This window comes from Malaclemys terrapin, chromosome 8 (assembly GCF_027887155.1).
Source record: "Malaclemys terrapin pileata isolate rMalTer1 chromosome 8, rMalTer1.hap1, whole genome shotgun sequence".
Lineage (NCBI taxonomy): Eukaryota > Metazoa > Chordata > Testudines > Emydidae > Malaclemys > Malaclemys terrapin.
Genome location: NC_071512.1, coordinates 24366297 through 24383121, shown reverse-complemented (window position 1 = coordinate 24383121; position 16825 = coordinate 24366297). Strand labels below are relative to the sequence as shown.

The 16825-nt window shown below is 38.2% G+C and overlaps 1 protein-coding gene across 1 annotated transcript in view; it reads right to left on the bottom strand.

The window, feature by feature from the left end:
* The window catches only part of GABRA1 (gamma-aminobutyric acid type A receptor subunit alpha1), a 54429-nt gene extending 39957 nt beyond the window's left edge, over nucleotides 1-14472 (bottom strand). Inside the window, exons 1-3 of the mRNA XM_054038586.1 lie at nucleotides 14170-14472; nucleotides 11971-12059; nucleotides 7679-7791 (exon numbers count right to left, since the gene is read on the bottom strand). Of these exons, the coding sequence (XP_053894561.1) occupies nucleotides 7679-7791; nucleotides 11971-12044 (187 nt within the window). The 5' untranslated portion in view covers nucleotides 12045-12059; nucleotides 14170-14472. The remainder of the gene's footprint in view (nucleotides 1-7678; nucleotides 7792-11970; nucleotides 12060-14169) is intronic.
* Between the last annotated feature and the right edge of the window lie 2353 nt (nucleotides 14473-16825).

The following is a 16825-nucleotide window of genomic DNA, read 5'->3' as shown; positions in this document are numbered from 1 at the left end:
TGCCCATGATTGCAATAGTTCCTGCCCCAGCTTAGGACCCAGGTAACCTGAGCCTAAGCCTTGGCCCCAACTCCTGACCACTGACTCTTGCTCTAACCACTGGGTGTGACCACCCACATCCTGTTCATTGATACATTGAAACATATTATATGGATATCACATACATTTTACATTATACACATATTCCTTCAAAGTTGTAAAACAATATAATAGAAAAAAAATTGATTTAAGAGACCCCTCTTCAAGTTCAAACTGATTTCATTTTATTGGACGTGGGTGGACTAACTCTTTAATAAATATAATTTATTGCACCTGGGAGAGGACAGTAGCAAAAATAAACTCATGTTCAACAATAAAAACAGTAGCATTAACAAAGCACAAAATCTGTATACATGAAACCAAAAGTTATGACGAGAAAGCAATAGTTGTGCATGTTAATTTTATTTATATAAATTGAAAATATCTAAAACTTCTAAATATTTAAAATCTTATTTTAAAATATCCACACATTTTTAGTGGTTAATTATCAAACGGTAATATTAGTTGTGATGTAATCCATTATCATAGCTAATGTAACAAACAATGCGATTGCATCTTTTTAGGAAGTCAGCAGAGAATTTAAATAGCAGAAAAGGCAATCTCAAACATTTCTTTAAAGAAATTAAAGACTGAAATTTCCTTGAGCTATTCTTAGTCACACAAAGCATAATATTACATCTGTAGTTGAATTTCCTCCTGTCTTTTGAATTCTAAGACTTTTATAATCAGGACCGAGTAACATGTAAATATTACAGTGATCCCATTGACAAAAGCATTTGGATGGTGAAATGTCCTCATTAACCATCCTGTGCAATGAATTTGTGCCCTTATCAACATGGTCTGCAAGCATTTAATTGTCTTAAATAAATAAATTTAAGGACTCCCTTGACATCTAATTGGCTCTTGGCTTAATCTTAAAGAAATTCACAGAGGGAATTTAACCTCAACCACTGGAAGAAGCATATGGTTATTACAAGAGGTATTCAACTTAGATTGAGAATGTTCCCACTTCCAGATTCTACCTCTTACAAAAAACTCATGAGCTGAAGGTAAAACAGCTGACAGCAAAAGAAGATTCAGATTCCACGTGGTGCATTAAAACATCACTGAAAAGGTTCCCAGCATTATAATACCTTTAGTTGCTAGCCACAAACTGTTCTAGTAGCCATAGACCAAATGTCTGTAAAGATATTATGACATGCCCCATTCTCCTGACCATAACCCCTACTTCCAGGAATTGGGATGCGGCAGTGAAGGAACTGTTATGCTAGCTCTAATCCATATGAGGACGCCATTACAAAAATGGAATCTTCAAGGATTTGACTCACTGGATTAAAATTACATTTGCACCAAGGGAACAGTCCAAAGAAAATTTAACACACCAGAGAATTAGGGCTCAGATGATTATTGCTCAGCAAACTATTAAAACCAACTGTAATTCATTATTTGCTGTACACTTCAGTGCTGGTCTTAGATATCAGAACACTCAAAAGGGCCCCTGTCTGATGGCAGAACACATGTAAATAGAGATTGGACCAGAACCTCACCAGGTGTGAACCAGTAGTGTACACTAGTTGAGGATGTGGCCCACAAGATATAAACAAACATCAACCAGTATAACATAACTGCAGCTGGAGCAGTTGTTTTACTAATGATATTGAGATGAAACCAATGTAAACCCTAAAAATAATAAGTAAAATAAGTTTACGGTTCAAACACAAAGAGATATGGAAGTAAAATACTTTGTTTTAGCTTATCAGGAATTTCATTACTTTCTGGGCTTATGATAGGATCATAAATTGAGAAATAAATGAAAAATTAACGTTCTGCAAACAACAGGAAATAAGCCAACTGTGTTACGCACACACACTCGCGCGCACACACACACGGAAAATGTCCCACTTCCTTGGAGAATTATGTAACTTCGATATTTTTAACAGCAATATAACTTTGCAATTCACTAGGGAATGAATGATTGCAAGATTATTCTCAAGAAGTGGAAGATTAATTAACATGCATTCTGCAGCATCCAAACAAATCCTTGGCACATTGCCTGCCCTGAGAAATGAAGGTTGTGACTTAGACTAAAATATAAATCATTGATAGATAATCAAACCCATTGAGGCATTTTTAGGACATGGGGATGGACAAGGATCAGAATAATTCTCAGTATGTTTTTTATTGACAGATATAGACAATGGCAGTTTATCTGAGTAAGAAATGAATAGGATCAGAGGGCTGGATTCTTCCACCCTTATTCACGTTTAGTGGCACTAATTTTAATTGGACTTCTCAATTTGAGTAAGAGTGTCGGAATAGTAAATAACTAGTAGCAAATATCTCCAATGGCCAGAGATTGGACAGTAGATGGGGAGGTTCTGAGCTACTATAGTGAATTCTTTCCCAGGTGTCTGGCTGGTGGGTCTAGCCAACATGCTTGGGTCTAACTAATCTCCATATTTGGGGTCATGAAGGAATTTTCCCTCAGGTCAGATTGACAGAGGCCCTGAGGGGTTTTTGCCTTCCTCTCCAGCATGGGTCACTTACTGGTTTAAACTAGAGTAAATGGTGGATTCTGTGTAACTTGAAATCTTTAAATAATTATTTGAGGTTATAGATCTGTTATAGGAAAAGATGTGTGAGGTTCTGTTGCCAGGAGGTCAGACTAGATCAGTGGTGGGCAACATCTGGCCCGTGGGCTGCACGCGGTCCGTCAGGGTAATCCGCTGGTGGGCCACCAGACAGTTTGTTTACATTTGCACAGCCTCCCACAGCTCCCAGTGGCTGCAGTTCGCTGTTCCCAGCCAATGGGAGCTGCAGGAAGCGGAGCAGGCCACAGGGATGTGCTGGCCACCGCTTCCTACAGCTCCCATTGGCTGGGAATGGCGAACCGCAGCTACTGGGAGCTGCAGGTGGCTGTGCAAGTATAAAAAACCTGTCTGGTGGCCCATCAGCAGATTACCCTGATGGGCCATGTGCGGCCCACGTGCAGCAGATTGCCCACCACTGGACTAGATGATCGCACTGTTTGCTTCTGGCCTTTACCTCTATAGATTAAGACCACAGTAAGGACCTCAGTGTTTCACACATAGATATGGCCTAAACCAAAACTGTGGGTGAGTTCAGATCTGATTCCAAAGGCAATTACTATAGGTTGCCCTGATCTCTAACTTGAATATTTACTGATAACATTATTATCAAACTGTATTTGGAAAGTTTATTGTCATTGCTTATACTCTAGACATCATGTACATTGTGAAAATAATTTGTCCTGGGAGCTCTCAGAGTCACAGAGTGCTTTGCAGTATCCATCTCCGCATATATGATTTTACAGTAATTATACCCAGCTAGTGATCAGGAAGCTCAAGCATATCATCTAGACCCAATAACTCTTATTAGAGCCTCAAAACAGTAATCAACAAAATAACTTTTACCCATTGAATGAAACAAACACAAAATAATTTTGCTACATAATGAAGTGTAGACGAAAGTAATGATAGAATAGAACTCGAGTAACAGTAACCCACATGGGATCTCTAATATATGTTTGAGCAATAACTACAAAGATCAGAATCCATAAGGGATATCAGGCTAGATCTTCCAGTCAAACCCACTCTTCTTCTTCCCATACTTCTTCCATGGAAGACCTTATGAAGGGGACATGTTACTTTTACAATTGTGCCAGGCTGAAAGGTCACACATCCCAGTGAATCCCTCAAGTGGCAGGGGAAGAATGCACTCATGTGTGGAAGGAGCAGCCTAAAACCCTCTAGGTGAATGTGGTGTCACCCTATAGATATCAGGGCATCTGTGAAGAGTGCCTGGCCCTCTGCATACCAACCTAGTCTCCCCTTTCCACTATTGGCACATGTTTAGTGATGGGGCTCAGCTAGTTCCCTTAGTAAATGATTCTATTATCTTATTGATTTCCCTCTTACATTTTTTCCTAATGTCTAAGTTGATTTTCCCTTTTCCAGTCTGTTACTCCTCCATGCAATTCCTTGCCCCATTACTTCCAATAAATTATTACTTATAGACATTCACTAGGCTGATCTTGAACATAGTTTCCCCATGACCTTCCTTTTGTGTTTGCAGTTTTTTTCCAGGCACAAATAACTGCAAATGTAGTTTTATGTCCACATTTATGGATGGACACAACTGCTGTTATTTACTGTAGATGTCAGAGAGGCAGACATCTAAATGACTATGTGGCTTGAAAGCTTGTCTCTCTCACCAACAGAAATAGGTCCAATAAAAGATATTAACTCACCCACCTTCTCTCTCTCTCTTCATTTTGTACCATATTTATTTACACCCTGGAAATTGCAGGTGCAAAATATAGAACTGCTTTTTAGAAATCATATCGATGCTGCCATTTTTTTCTATTATGTGCATTTTCAGTTACCATGATTTAACTTCATGGGTCATCTGCTCCAATATTTTTAATTCTTTCTAACTTATCAACCTTTTTTAAATGTCAAAGTGCTCAAAGCTGTACACTCTACTTCATGTGTGGCCTTATCAAGGTTGTCATTATAATCTCCATATCCTACATTAAATCAACATATATGCTGTTTAGGTTTTTCATTAAAGGGAGATCCCGGAAGAAGATCTAATAAAGGAAAGTTCCCAACACAAGGTGGGACTTAGGAATGAAGCCACACATACTGAAAAAAAACTCTAACTGGTACAAAATCCAGCAACTCTACCACTCACGTCCTGCTAGTGCTCCAGTCTTTATCCTAGCTCCCCAATGAATATGCGGTGCTGTGGAAGGTATTACTGTATTACTTTTTGCTTAAAACATACAACTTATTGCCCACTATTAGAGTATATTTTGGACTTATTGGACTAAAAATGTTTTCAAATGATGCACAGTCAACCTGTGGAACTCCTTGCCAGAGGATGTTGTGAAGGCCAAGACTTTAACAGGTTTCAAAAAAGAACTAGATAAATTCATGGAGGATAGGTCCATCAATGGCTATTAGCCAAGATGGGCGGGGATGGTGCCCCTAGCCTCTGTTTGCCAGAAGCTGGGAATGGGTGACAGGGGATGGACCACTTGATGATTACCTGTTCTGTTCATTCCCTCTGGGGCACTGGCATTGGCCACTGTCGGAAGACAGGATACTGGGCTAGATGGACCTTTGGTCTGACCCAGTATGGCCGTTCTTATGTTCTTATGTTTTTTCTTTGTCATAGTCTTCAGGATTCTTCAGTCATTCTCAGGAATACATTTGAGTAGAGAGGTTAAGATATTCACGCAACTAAAATATATTACATCATCAAAATAAATAAATACTATAGCCCAAATCCTTGGCTATAGATAAGAAACACACAACACCACTCAGAAGACAGGAAGGAAGTGTGAACAAAGAAGGCTTTATGCTAGTTTTGTGCTACCCGAATCCTAGGCCAGCTCCGGCCAGCTCTGTGCCAGGCTGATCTCTCAGTGTAAGCTGGAGCAAACTCAGGGCTGTTCAAACTCAACCCAGCTGTCAATGACTCAGAGGAGCTAATATAGTAGCTGGGGACCAGCAGTTGGTAGGCAGCTGGTGTAGGAGATACTATACTGATTCTACACTAATGGAAGACTCCAGTTACACTGGAATGATCATCCCTAGCTGTTCATACCTTTAGGCCCAGTAATCACTAGCATTGTTTCCAAACAGGCCTGGAGGATATAGACCTATGCACACAAACAAACTAGGGTTCACCCACTAGCAAGATCTGGTTGTTTCACCCTCTGACAAATTGCATTTTAAATAAATTATTATAAGATTATCTTATCCCATTAACAATTTCAACAAAGAAAAAGAGTGTATTTCCTTTTTCTTTCCCTTTATCAATTTCTGTTCATACTTCTAGAAAATTTTAAAGTAACTCATGGTAGGTGCAAAAATCAAGTAAGAATTTGCATAAATATTTGTATTGAGCGGGGGGGGTCATATGATATCAGGTTTTATAATATATTCCCTTTCTCATTGCCTTTTATGGTATATGCACTTACTATAGCAGTTGACTGAAATCTAAACTGGTATTAGTCAAGGATAAAGGAATATTTATTTCCAGACTAATCCAAGGATTTACATGAAAGCAGGCAAAATATTAGTACATCAAGTGGACAAAGTGATTACTTGTTTTGTTGCCTATTAGCTTCAAAATTACATTTGAAATCCTTAATATAGAACAATCCATTGCTTTCTGTGGTTCTTGAAGTTTAAAGATAATCATCCCTGAAGTCAATGAAGTTAGGCCAGGCATGAATTTGACCCAGTGTTCAAGGACTGTGGTAAAATGGAAGAATTAACAGACAAAAACTGAATGCACATACTTGTTTATATCTGATTCTTTTTGCATGGTTAGGGGATAATCTATTCATTCTTTTTATAGAAAAATGTTCTTTACAATAAATACTTCTGTTTGGAACTCTATTGAATGAGGGAAAACAAGTTAAATGATATATTCAGTTTTATTTTTTTCCTGGAGAGTGGAAAGGAAAACGAATTGTGCCATCTCAAAGGTCATCAGTTCAAAATCATTGCAAAGAACAAATCGATATCTGTACATGTAGAACCTTTTCCTTAAAAAGCCATCATATAAGACCAAATGATGGATCAATGTGTTACAGCAGAACAGAACCAAGTATTAATTTGAATGTAGATTTCCTATTCTGTTTGTGAATTCTAAGTACAGTGTATTTCCTGCTAAAGAAACATGTAGAACAGGGGTCGGCAACGTTCGGCACGTGGCTCGCCAGGGTAAGCACCCTGGCGGGCCGGGCCAGTTTTATTTACCTGCTGATGTGGCAGGTTCGGCCGATCGCGGCCCCCACTGACTGCGGTTCGCCGTCCCAGGCTAATGGGGGCGGCGAGAAGTGGCGCAGGCGAGAGATGTTCTGGCCGCGGCTTCTCACCACCCCCATTGGCCCGGGACGGCGAACCGCGGCCAGTGGGGGCCGCGATCGGCCGAACCTGCCGCGTCAGCAGATAAATAAAACTGGCCCGGCCCGCCAGGGTGCTTACCCTGGCAAGCCGCATGCCGAACGTTGCAGACCCCTGATGTAGAATCTTAACAACACTGTTACACAAGAAAGGATGGCAGTTTAACTCTTCTCCCTTTCTATAGATTTGGATCATTAAACTGAAAAAGTAATAGGCATTGTGGGACTACAGAGACAAAGACTGGTGGGCCAAATCTTGATACCCTTACCTAGCTAAAACCCTATAAACTTTACTGAGACATTTGTATGAATATGGGTGGCAGAATCTAGCCGTAAGAGTCATATTCTGTTATGACTGAAATCTATGGGAGTTTGTTTGTTTGTTTGTTTGTTTTAAGAGATCAGGCTTTTATGGCCTGATCTATAGCCCATTGAAATTAGTCAAGTCCTGGGCCAATTTTTTTGTTTCTCATTCATGCAAAATTCAATGAATGTTTTGTTGAACTGAGAACCACATAGTTTGTCATAATTTAAAAGGTGTGTATGTGTGAGTGTATACAGATGGATGTGTTACTAAAATGTCTTGTATAACAAAATTGTTGTATAAACATGCAAAACAAATATGAATGTAAAAACAATCACTTTAAACTTAATTTTGCTCTAAGGGGCAACTTTCAAAATGACAATATCACACACCTCCCAATCCTGGTCTCAGGCGGTTATCATAACCATCCAGCAGACGATCCAGTATTCTGGTAAACACTGTAGTATTGTCTTTAATTTCATCTTGTAATGAAGTTTGTCCATAGCTGAAATCAGAGAGCAGTTAACATTATAAATCATCAATTTACCAGTAACCCTACAAAACAATAATTCCAAAATCTGCTTAATCTTGCTTATACTGATTTATGGAGACAAAATCTCTTCCATAATACCAGATTGTAGGGCATTACATGGTCCTTTCTCTTAAACATTTTCTTTTTAAAGAACACATTTGCAATAAAAGCTTATGTCAACTCCAGTTCATTTCTACAAATAGAAAGCACGTGAAACTTGGGTCCTTTATTGCTTACTTTGTTATTAATGGCTATAATGTTTCAGTTTATATTCCACAATGACATATGTATTTATCAGCAAATGATTATGTGTGAGATTTATAATGTGCACAGCGCTATGGAGATATCCCATCTCCTAGAACTGGAAGGGACCTTGAAAGGTCATCGAGTCCAGCCCCCTGCCTTCACTAGCAGGACCAAGTACTGATTTTGCCCCAGATCCCCAAGTGGCCCCCTCAAGGATTGAACTCACAACCCTGGGTTTAGCAGGCCAATGCTCAAACCACTGAGCTATCCCTCCTCCTCAAGGGCTCAGATTAAAAGAAATACATAATAAAGACTGAATGGAATTTCAAATCTGATAATATTTGCTAAAATAAAGAGAAAATAAAAAATACAGAGATGCGTCCTTCATAAACATGCGTGCAGCCCAACCGACATCTGTGCGGCGCTTATTACTGGATCAGAGCCAGAACAAAACATTTACTAATATGATGAAATCGTTGTTAACAGACATACATATTTATCACTTTCTTATGCTGGTACAATTTTGCTTTTCTTTTTCCATTAGCAGATTTATATAAGAAGAATAACTACAATTATTCCATGCAAGTGCATAATCAAGCTATGTGTCGACAAGGAAACCTTTTTTCTGTAAACCTTCCTTCCCAGGTTCCTAGTGCTGCAGTCCTAATTCTGACAGAAGTCCCACTGAAGTCAGTGGAAAGTTTTGTCTGAATAAGGATGGCAGAATCAAAGTCTTTGAACTTGATTATTGTAGTCTCACTTAAACTGGTGTACATCAGGATGAAGTCTATGGTAGTCAATGGAGTTACTGTGGTGTTAAACAAGTGTAAATAAGATCAGAATCAGTCTCTTAACTACCTGAAGTCCTTGCCAAATACAGGCCATGGCTAATTCTCCTTAATCATCTATTATGGTTGCCTTGAAGCCAAATCTTGTAATCCTTACTCCATCCATTAACATGGGAAACTTACATTAAGTATGTGTCCAGCCAGAGGGATTTGGCCCTTGAACCCAAATTGCTTTCCAGTACACAATTTTGTCACATACATTATTACTGAATCAGGTAACCCATATGACGCAGATGCAGAACACCTTTTGTAGGCTGATATCATCTTGCTGAGAACTATTACAGTCTTGTTCAGCATGTTTCCTATATGGACATTAATAAAGGGGGTCAGCATTCTGCCAGCCCTAGTTGTTCTAACCAGCCTGGATTGTTTTATAAGGAAGTAATGGTTATGTAAAAGATCAAATTATAAAAAAATGCTATTATTTCCTTTAACCTCATCAATTTAGTCTTGTTTGTAGATCCCACATGCATAAAAATGGGAGGGGGGGAGAGATGGAGAATCTGTTTGCATGACCTGTTCCATGGGACAGAAAAATCACTGTTATGTTAATTTCCAAAGAGGTTTTGAATAAAGGAAACTACAGATTCAACTAACAAAACTATATTCACAGGGTTTTAACCACCATTTTATTTCATGTGTTGTTTGGAAGGCCATATAATTCCTTTTATTACTAGGAATGTGTAAACAAAGATATCTACAGTTCTGATTTTAATTAATAGAATAAAATGACAAATACCTTTCCCAATGAAACATTATTAATAGATTCTAACACGTTTCCTTTCAGCTACCATAAACATAAAATATTTCTAGTATGATGGGGTTCCTTTTTAAACTGATAATTTAAATGATAAGTGATAGATGTAAATATTTTCAGACTTCTTTTCAGATGTTACTTATATGTTAATTAACAAATTATACTGGTGTATTACACTTTTCCCCCATATGCATTATATTTTAAAGGATCTATTCCCAAATGCATTACATAGAGCTGTGGTACAGGACTCTTCTCTGGATTAAATTCTATATAAACATTCATTGTCAGTAAACAAACTGCTGTGCATACATATCTCAAGGAGAGCACAAGGTCATCATGATTAAGGTAGAAGAAAGTTCACTTTTGTAAGGCTGATGAGAATAAATAAATATGTATCCCTGGGGTAAAGGAGGGGAAAGAGTGATGGACAAATGGCAATGTAATCTGCGAGGATGTGATAAAACATAATTATGTCATTAATTGTGTTTCTGGGTGTGGAATTTTAAGTACATTTATCTGTTCTTCACATTATTTTTCCAAAAGCAAATGGATTGGGTGGTGTTTTGGTTTTAATTAACTGACATATCCATATAACATGAGCAGTTTGCACAAGTGTAACAGATAATACATTATAAATTCCAAGTAACAGTGATTTTTTCCACTGTAGATTATCTAAAATCAGGAAACCATTCTTCGTAAAATAGCTCCAACATTGATTTTTATTTTCTGTGAACAGAACCATCTGATTGAAAGCCTGTAACCTTTCCACATAAGAGAAAATGTATTTAATTAGAATACTATACTTGCCAAGGAATTAACCAAAATCTAGAATTAAAGGCAAGTGAAGTTGCTTTGGATAAAATGACTTCATAAACAGATATATTTAATGTGGGGTGTGTATATTTCGAAGAAAAATATTAGAGTTACTGTATGTGACTGTGGTTTCATATTAAACCACTGCACAATAAAACATTGTACACTAACTCCATCTACAGGTCATTATAATAGTGACACTTCATATAATTTTTCAAAAGCAGTCAAATGAATTTTAATTCTTACTTTAGAATATACACAATTAATATATTTCCAGTTAAACATAATTTCACAAAATACTCCAGCAAATGAAAAAACAAAATGAAATACCCAAAGAATACTTTAAATTCTCACCTTTTAGACAAATTTTTAAACAAGGTTGTTTTTTTTACAATATTTCTTGTTTGTTCAACACATATATTAAACTGTATACGTACACTGTTTACATCTCTATTTTTCAGAAGAAACACTCATGCAAAATATACTTTTTTATCCTCTTGTATCTATCTAAGCTTTTCTGGTTGGTCATGAGATAAATTTCTCTAGAGCTGCTGAATAAAAGACGTAAAAGAAGACATTATAGAAATCTGTGTACAAAATATTTTCTAAGGCTTATCATTGACAGTGGGAAAAATATACCTTTAATGATGGTTATTCATTAGGTCGGATAATAGGATTTTAATGTTTTAAAATACAATAAAATATATCTTTGAGTTCCCCCCTCCAGTGAAGTTTGGATTGTGCTTTCCTTTTCAAGTATACTCAAGTTTAGCCCATAGGTTTAATAATCAAATAAGATAATTGTATGATCATGAATGGTACTAGTACTAATGCTAACTCTACACAAAGTTTTTTTTAACATATGGATTAAACAGCCTGGACTTTCAAACCCAAGGTTCCGTGATGGGGCCTGATCCTGCAAATTCTTAGGCATGTAAGCCTTCTTTGCCACTTAGCAAGGGCTAGTTTCATGAGTAAGGATTTGCAGGAACCAACACTTTTTTTTTAACAAATTAGGACCCAATCCAGAATCCAATGGGAGTTTTGACACTGATTCCAGTGAACACAGGATTTGGCCCAGAATACTGAAATAAAATGCCTTCAATATACTTTCCTTTCTATTTGATTCACAGTCACAACTGAAATATAGAATAAACTCTCATACTCTTTACCTTTGAGTAGAAGAGACAACATATTATTTCTATGTATTTAATTCATAATTTAGCTTTAATATGGTTCAAATAGTTTCTGCTGAAGAATTTCTTAATTTTAGCATAAAGATGTTAAGGAAACAAATTGTAGTTTACTTTCACTCTTCATTATTTAGATTTAGCTGGGATTTGAACAAGGATTAACTTTCCCCAATACACTTAGTAGAGCCCAGTCCATGTGATAGTTGTTTCTTATGTCCTTATAACAAAGTAAAGGTTCCAAATGGCTTTTTTAATAAAACAAACAAACAAAAATGTTTAAAATATTTCCCCCCACCTTCTTCCAGTCAGTGTATTCAAAAGCAGGGTCCAGGCCCAAAGACAGTCACAAAGTGCTAGAATGCTCTTCATGGTGAGCTCTGAACGCTGGAAAGGAAAATAAATAACAATCAACAACCCTTGCATTAAAACAGTCCTTTTGGAAAACACAACGGGACTCAAGTAACTTTAGCTAAATAATTTGATGCCAGTCAATGACCTCACAGTGCTATGGCACGTCATTCAGAGTAAAAACAAAAATGGTGTCCCATCCATTCATCTTTTTTGCCTTCTTTTTCTGGACTTGGAAATATTACTGTTTATTTACACACACATCGCAATCAGTTTTTAATCTTGTTTATATTACTTTTCAGCTTTAAAAAAAACCCAATATGGATTACTGAATAGTGCTTAGCCCCAGAAGAAGTTTAAAAGCCACTGTTCAGTATTCTCTTGTGTTAATGTTGAGGTTTTTCATGATATTGCAAATAACCAAATACAATTGCTTGTTTCTTGCTCTTTTTTTCTTTTTACCTACTTGAGTGCAGATGTGCCATTTAGGATCTCTGCTAGTGACTGAGTGGAGCAGAGTGTCCCTGGTTATAAGTGCTTTACCTGGATATTATGGAAACAACTTTCTTCAGAGACATTCCTGTTTCCAGTCTCTTGTTTATTGAAGCATCATTGTGTAACTAGTGTAATGTTTGGAGTCTCATTGTGCAATCTGCTGCTAAGTATGCACTAATACTTCTGTCAGGCTAAAGGACACACTTTATTAATCAAACCATGTGCTGATTGCCGACATACTGTCTTCTAAATCTCTAGCCATTCTCACTGGCTGACGCTAGGAAATGTTTTTGCGTAAACAGTCTTTTTTCCTGCCTCTCCAAATGGCTCCTGATTTATTTATTTATTATCCCAGGATTTAATCCAAACAGATTGTAATTAAAGTAAAAAGTGAGCAGACCCTACATATTTTTTTTCCAGTAAGCCTGAAAACAAACTTCGCTGGTATTGGTGGAATCAACGTTCAACATTCAAATGGCTGGCTAGATGCTGCTGCAGGTCTCTCTCTATATTTTTGTGTGCTGGAATCCAGTAACTTTCCAGCGTTCATGAATTTTAAAAAAGCAAAAATCTAAAACCTCTATTTTCCCCTAAGAGTCAAAATGAGGAATAAATTGGAATAATTAAAATGTCTGAGAAAATGAAGCACTCTACATTTTCCTGTTGTTGTATCTTTAAATAAATCTACCCCAATTCATTGCACACTCTCAGGGACAATTTAAATCAATAAAATACCATTACAGAGCATCAGATGAGCAATGAAATACAATTAATGTGTTTATAATGAAATGATCAAAAGGTAAAAATTCAGTGGGTTTGAGCTAATCTAGGTGGATGTGATACAGGTGAGTTGGATGTAACAGGAAAACAACCATAGAGATCATCATTTTAAATTGCACTATTATCATGTCCCCTATAATGATAAAGGTAACATCTGTAGTCTCAAAACCACTATCTCCTATTACTGTTAACTTTTGTTTTTGCAAAAGGTTCCTCAGTGTAACAAAAATGAATCAATCTCAACTATCTTCCTTGATCAGATGGGCTCTCCCAACCACCCCCCTTAAATAAAACCATAGAGACATTATAATTGCTGGAGAAGTAAAGTTTCTATCAGCCTAAAAAAGCAAATGCAAACATACAGATAAAAGGAGCATTAGGCGATTCCAGTTCCCCCAACCTCACCTGCCCACCCCCACCCCAGACATTATTTTAAATATTCTTCGGTTTTCCTATTCAAAATGGGAGAAAGACTCACACATCTCTGATCATTTTAGTAGCGTCCATTGGAAAAGATGCATTTTAATGCCTTTCTTGATCCATGCTGAGAGATTTGCCTTGTTCTGAGGCTCAGATCTAGACGTGTTTTCCTTCCTGCATTTCAACTTTTGTATTTTCCCCACCTCTCCCTGAGAAAGTCACCCCCCAACCCCCGAAAAATATTTTTAAGGGACTATTTTCAGATCTATTCATGTAAAAATGCCCACCGATCGCTGCGGATTCTCAACCTGGGGGGGGGGGCGGAGATGGGGGGGAAAGGATTGAAATGCACCTGCTATGGGGAAAAAATTGGTCATCTATATACATAGATATGATTCTAGAAAAACCCGAGCGATCAAAGGTCTGTTAGCGATAAATAAGCAGCTCTTACCTAGAGCCCCTCCGGGCACAGGTTCGCAGAATTACTGAAAAAGTCTGCCAGAGAAAATCGCTCAAGAAATCAGGGCTGCTTGAAGGTAAGGAGCCTTTAGAGCGGCTGAGGTTGTGTTGCTTTCCCCGGTTCTGCTTCTCAGTCATTCGGTCTCAGCCATCATGGATTCTGCCGGTGCTTCGGTGTTAGAGATTTAACACCCAAATTTCTTTTCCCAATATTCAGACCGCAGCTACACAACAAAAGCTTTCTCTTTACCAAGACAGTAGTAATACGTCCCAGGGTAAACCGGATGTGAAATAGGCTGTGACTTCATGCCAGAGAGATTTTATTTTAGAAAGGAAGGTGGTACCAAGCTCTCATCTAGAGACCAATCCGCCCATTTTTTTTATATGCAGCACAATTTAACTTCCAGTGCTCTCGCCCTAATCCCTTTCTCTCTGGCTGCAGACTCAAATCCTTCTACAATCTGCAGCATTATTATTATTTTCGGGGGCAGGGTGTACGGTTGGGGGCTGGGAGATTACACTTGGAATCTTTTGACACTTGCAATTTACAAAACACCCTATTTTAAGGCGCTTACATTAAAAATACAACCGATCTGCGTTAGCATTTCACCTTTGATCAAATATTTAATAGCTGCATAAATATGAATGAAGGCGAGCTAGGAAATATCGAGGAGGCAGCATAATGTGTTTGTGTGTCCATATATATGTATACAGGCATAGGTAGATGTAGATACAGATACGTACAAAGAAATGCATTGCGTTGCCAATTAAACCAAAGTAATAGGCATTGTAGATGAAGCCCGTAGGAAATCAGTTTAAAGCCTTGGGGTGTGTGGGGGGGTGTTACAGCCCTTTATGCACATTTAATGGTAGGTGACATGTTTGTCTAGAGTGGTCTTTGCTGTTGACGACTGGAGGGAAACATATTTAAGGGCTGTTTCTGGGGGTGGGGGAGTCGCCGTGTATGGAAACTCTAGTGTGTGTGTGTGTGTGTGTGTGTAGATAAATGGGGGGGGGGGAGATCTGGATCCCGTTCTGTTTCCAGACTGTGCCATTTCCCATAAACACTGCTGAGATGAGATTATTTTATATCAATTATAACAAATATCTCCTGCCTACCAAGCCCCACCCCACTCTCTTCAATGTCACTGTTTTAGGATGCATCTCTTACAGCCCAGCAAAATAATAACAAAATCAGGCGACCAATAAGGCACAATAATACCCCAGGAAAGACTGCGCGCCTGAGTCTATATATACATTCCCCTGCTCCCAGAACGGAGTGTGGGGCTCATCTTTAGATTTTATGAATGGAATGGGTTTGCTTAGGAGTAAGGTACAGTCGCTGTGTGATGCAGGAGAGGGCTTACAGGGGACCTGTCTCAATAGGTGGTAGGAGCTGTCTATTCAGTGCCAAAGCACTGGGAGCTCTCCGTGGTCCTGCCGAGGACCTCACTGAACACTGTGTTTAGCATCGGTACAGTAAACTGTGTGGAGAAGTCCTAAGGCTGATGAGTGCCCTGCTCAATGACTACCATTACCATCTTCTTAGATCAACCTGCTGCACGCCTGGGAAATGGGGTCACCTAAAAAGCTACCTTTTTGGTCCTTTTTTAAGTCAATGAGGTTTCCAGTCTTGGAGCATGGTAGTCTCATAGCAGTGGCTGCAGGTTTTCTGGACACTACAGGGGTTTTGGTAGGGCATGAATGCATTGCTGGCCACCAGAAGTCCTGAAGTACTTTTCATCAGAACTGACATCTGAAGGCAAAGAAAACTCCTCAGACCTGAAGTTTATTAGAGATTTAAAAAATTACCACAACCCACGGTGGCCCATCTATTTTGTGGGTAATCACAAAGGTTAGCATCACTTTAAATCTAAAATAATTAACTTTCCCCTCCTACATCAGTAGACTGGGGCAGACCAGCGGGTGTGCGCTGCTTGTGTGGAGAAGCCAAGAGGGGAAATTGGACACACCAGAGTTGATGAGATTTCAATACACTTTCAGAGAGTGTGACCCAATCACATCTGCTGTAGAAGTTGTCTACCATGCTTTTTACATATCTCAATAGCTCCAACCTCCTGTAATATTGCATGTGTATGCCAACCACACTTAATGACCATGGGCTTTCTCTAGGGTTACCCATATTTAGTATAAGGATTAAATGACCCCTTAGTTTTAAATTAGAGGGGAGGCAGATGCAAGGGACATATTGTGCAATATTATGTCACAGTCACACCTTGTATGTAAGACAATTTTTGCTCATGCTCTTTTCTCATGTGATCACCAAGGGTATTTTTGCACTTCATCATGGAACATGATCCTGCTCCCACTGAAATTAAAATCTCTATTGCTGACAGTAGTCCCTGGATCAACTCCTATCTTTCTGTATAGCTACTTTTTCAAGTCTCACATTCTGTAATATTCTTCACACAATACATATCCCCCACTATATATTGCATTATTTGTTTGTTTCTGCAACAGAATATAAAGGATTTCAGGACAATGCTATTCATAGCTGATGCTGGCAATGACTTTCAAGGTGTTAAGGTGCTGTAAAAATGTTGAAGAAGAAATTATTATAGCTTAAGTGCATCAATGCTTGACCTAAACCCAACAGAATTAGGACTTTTGTTTGAGAAAGTCTATTT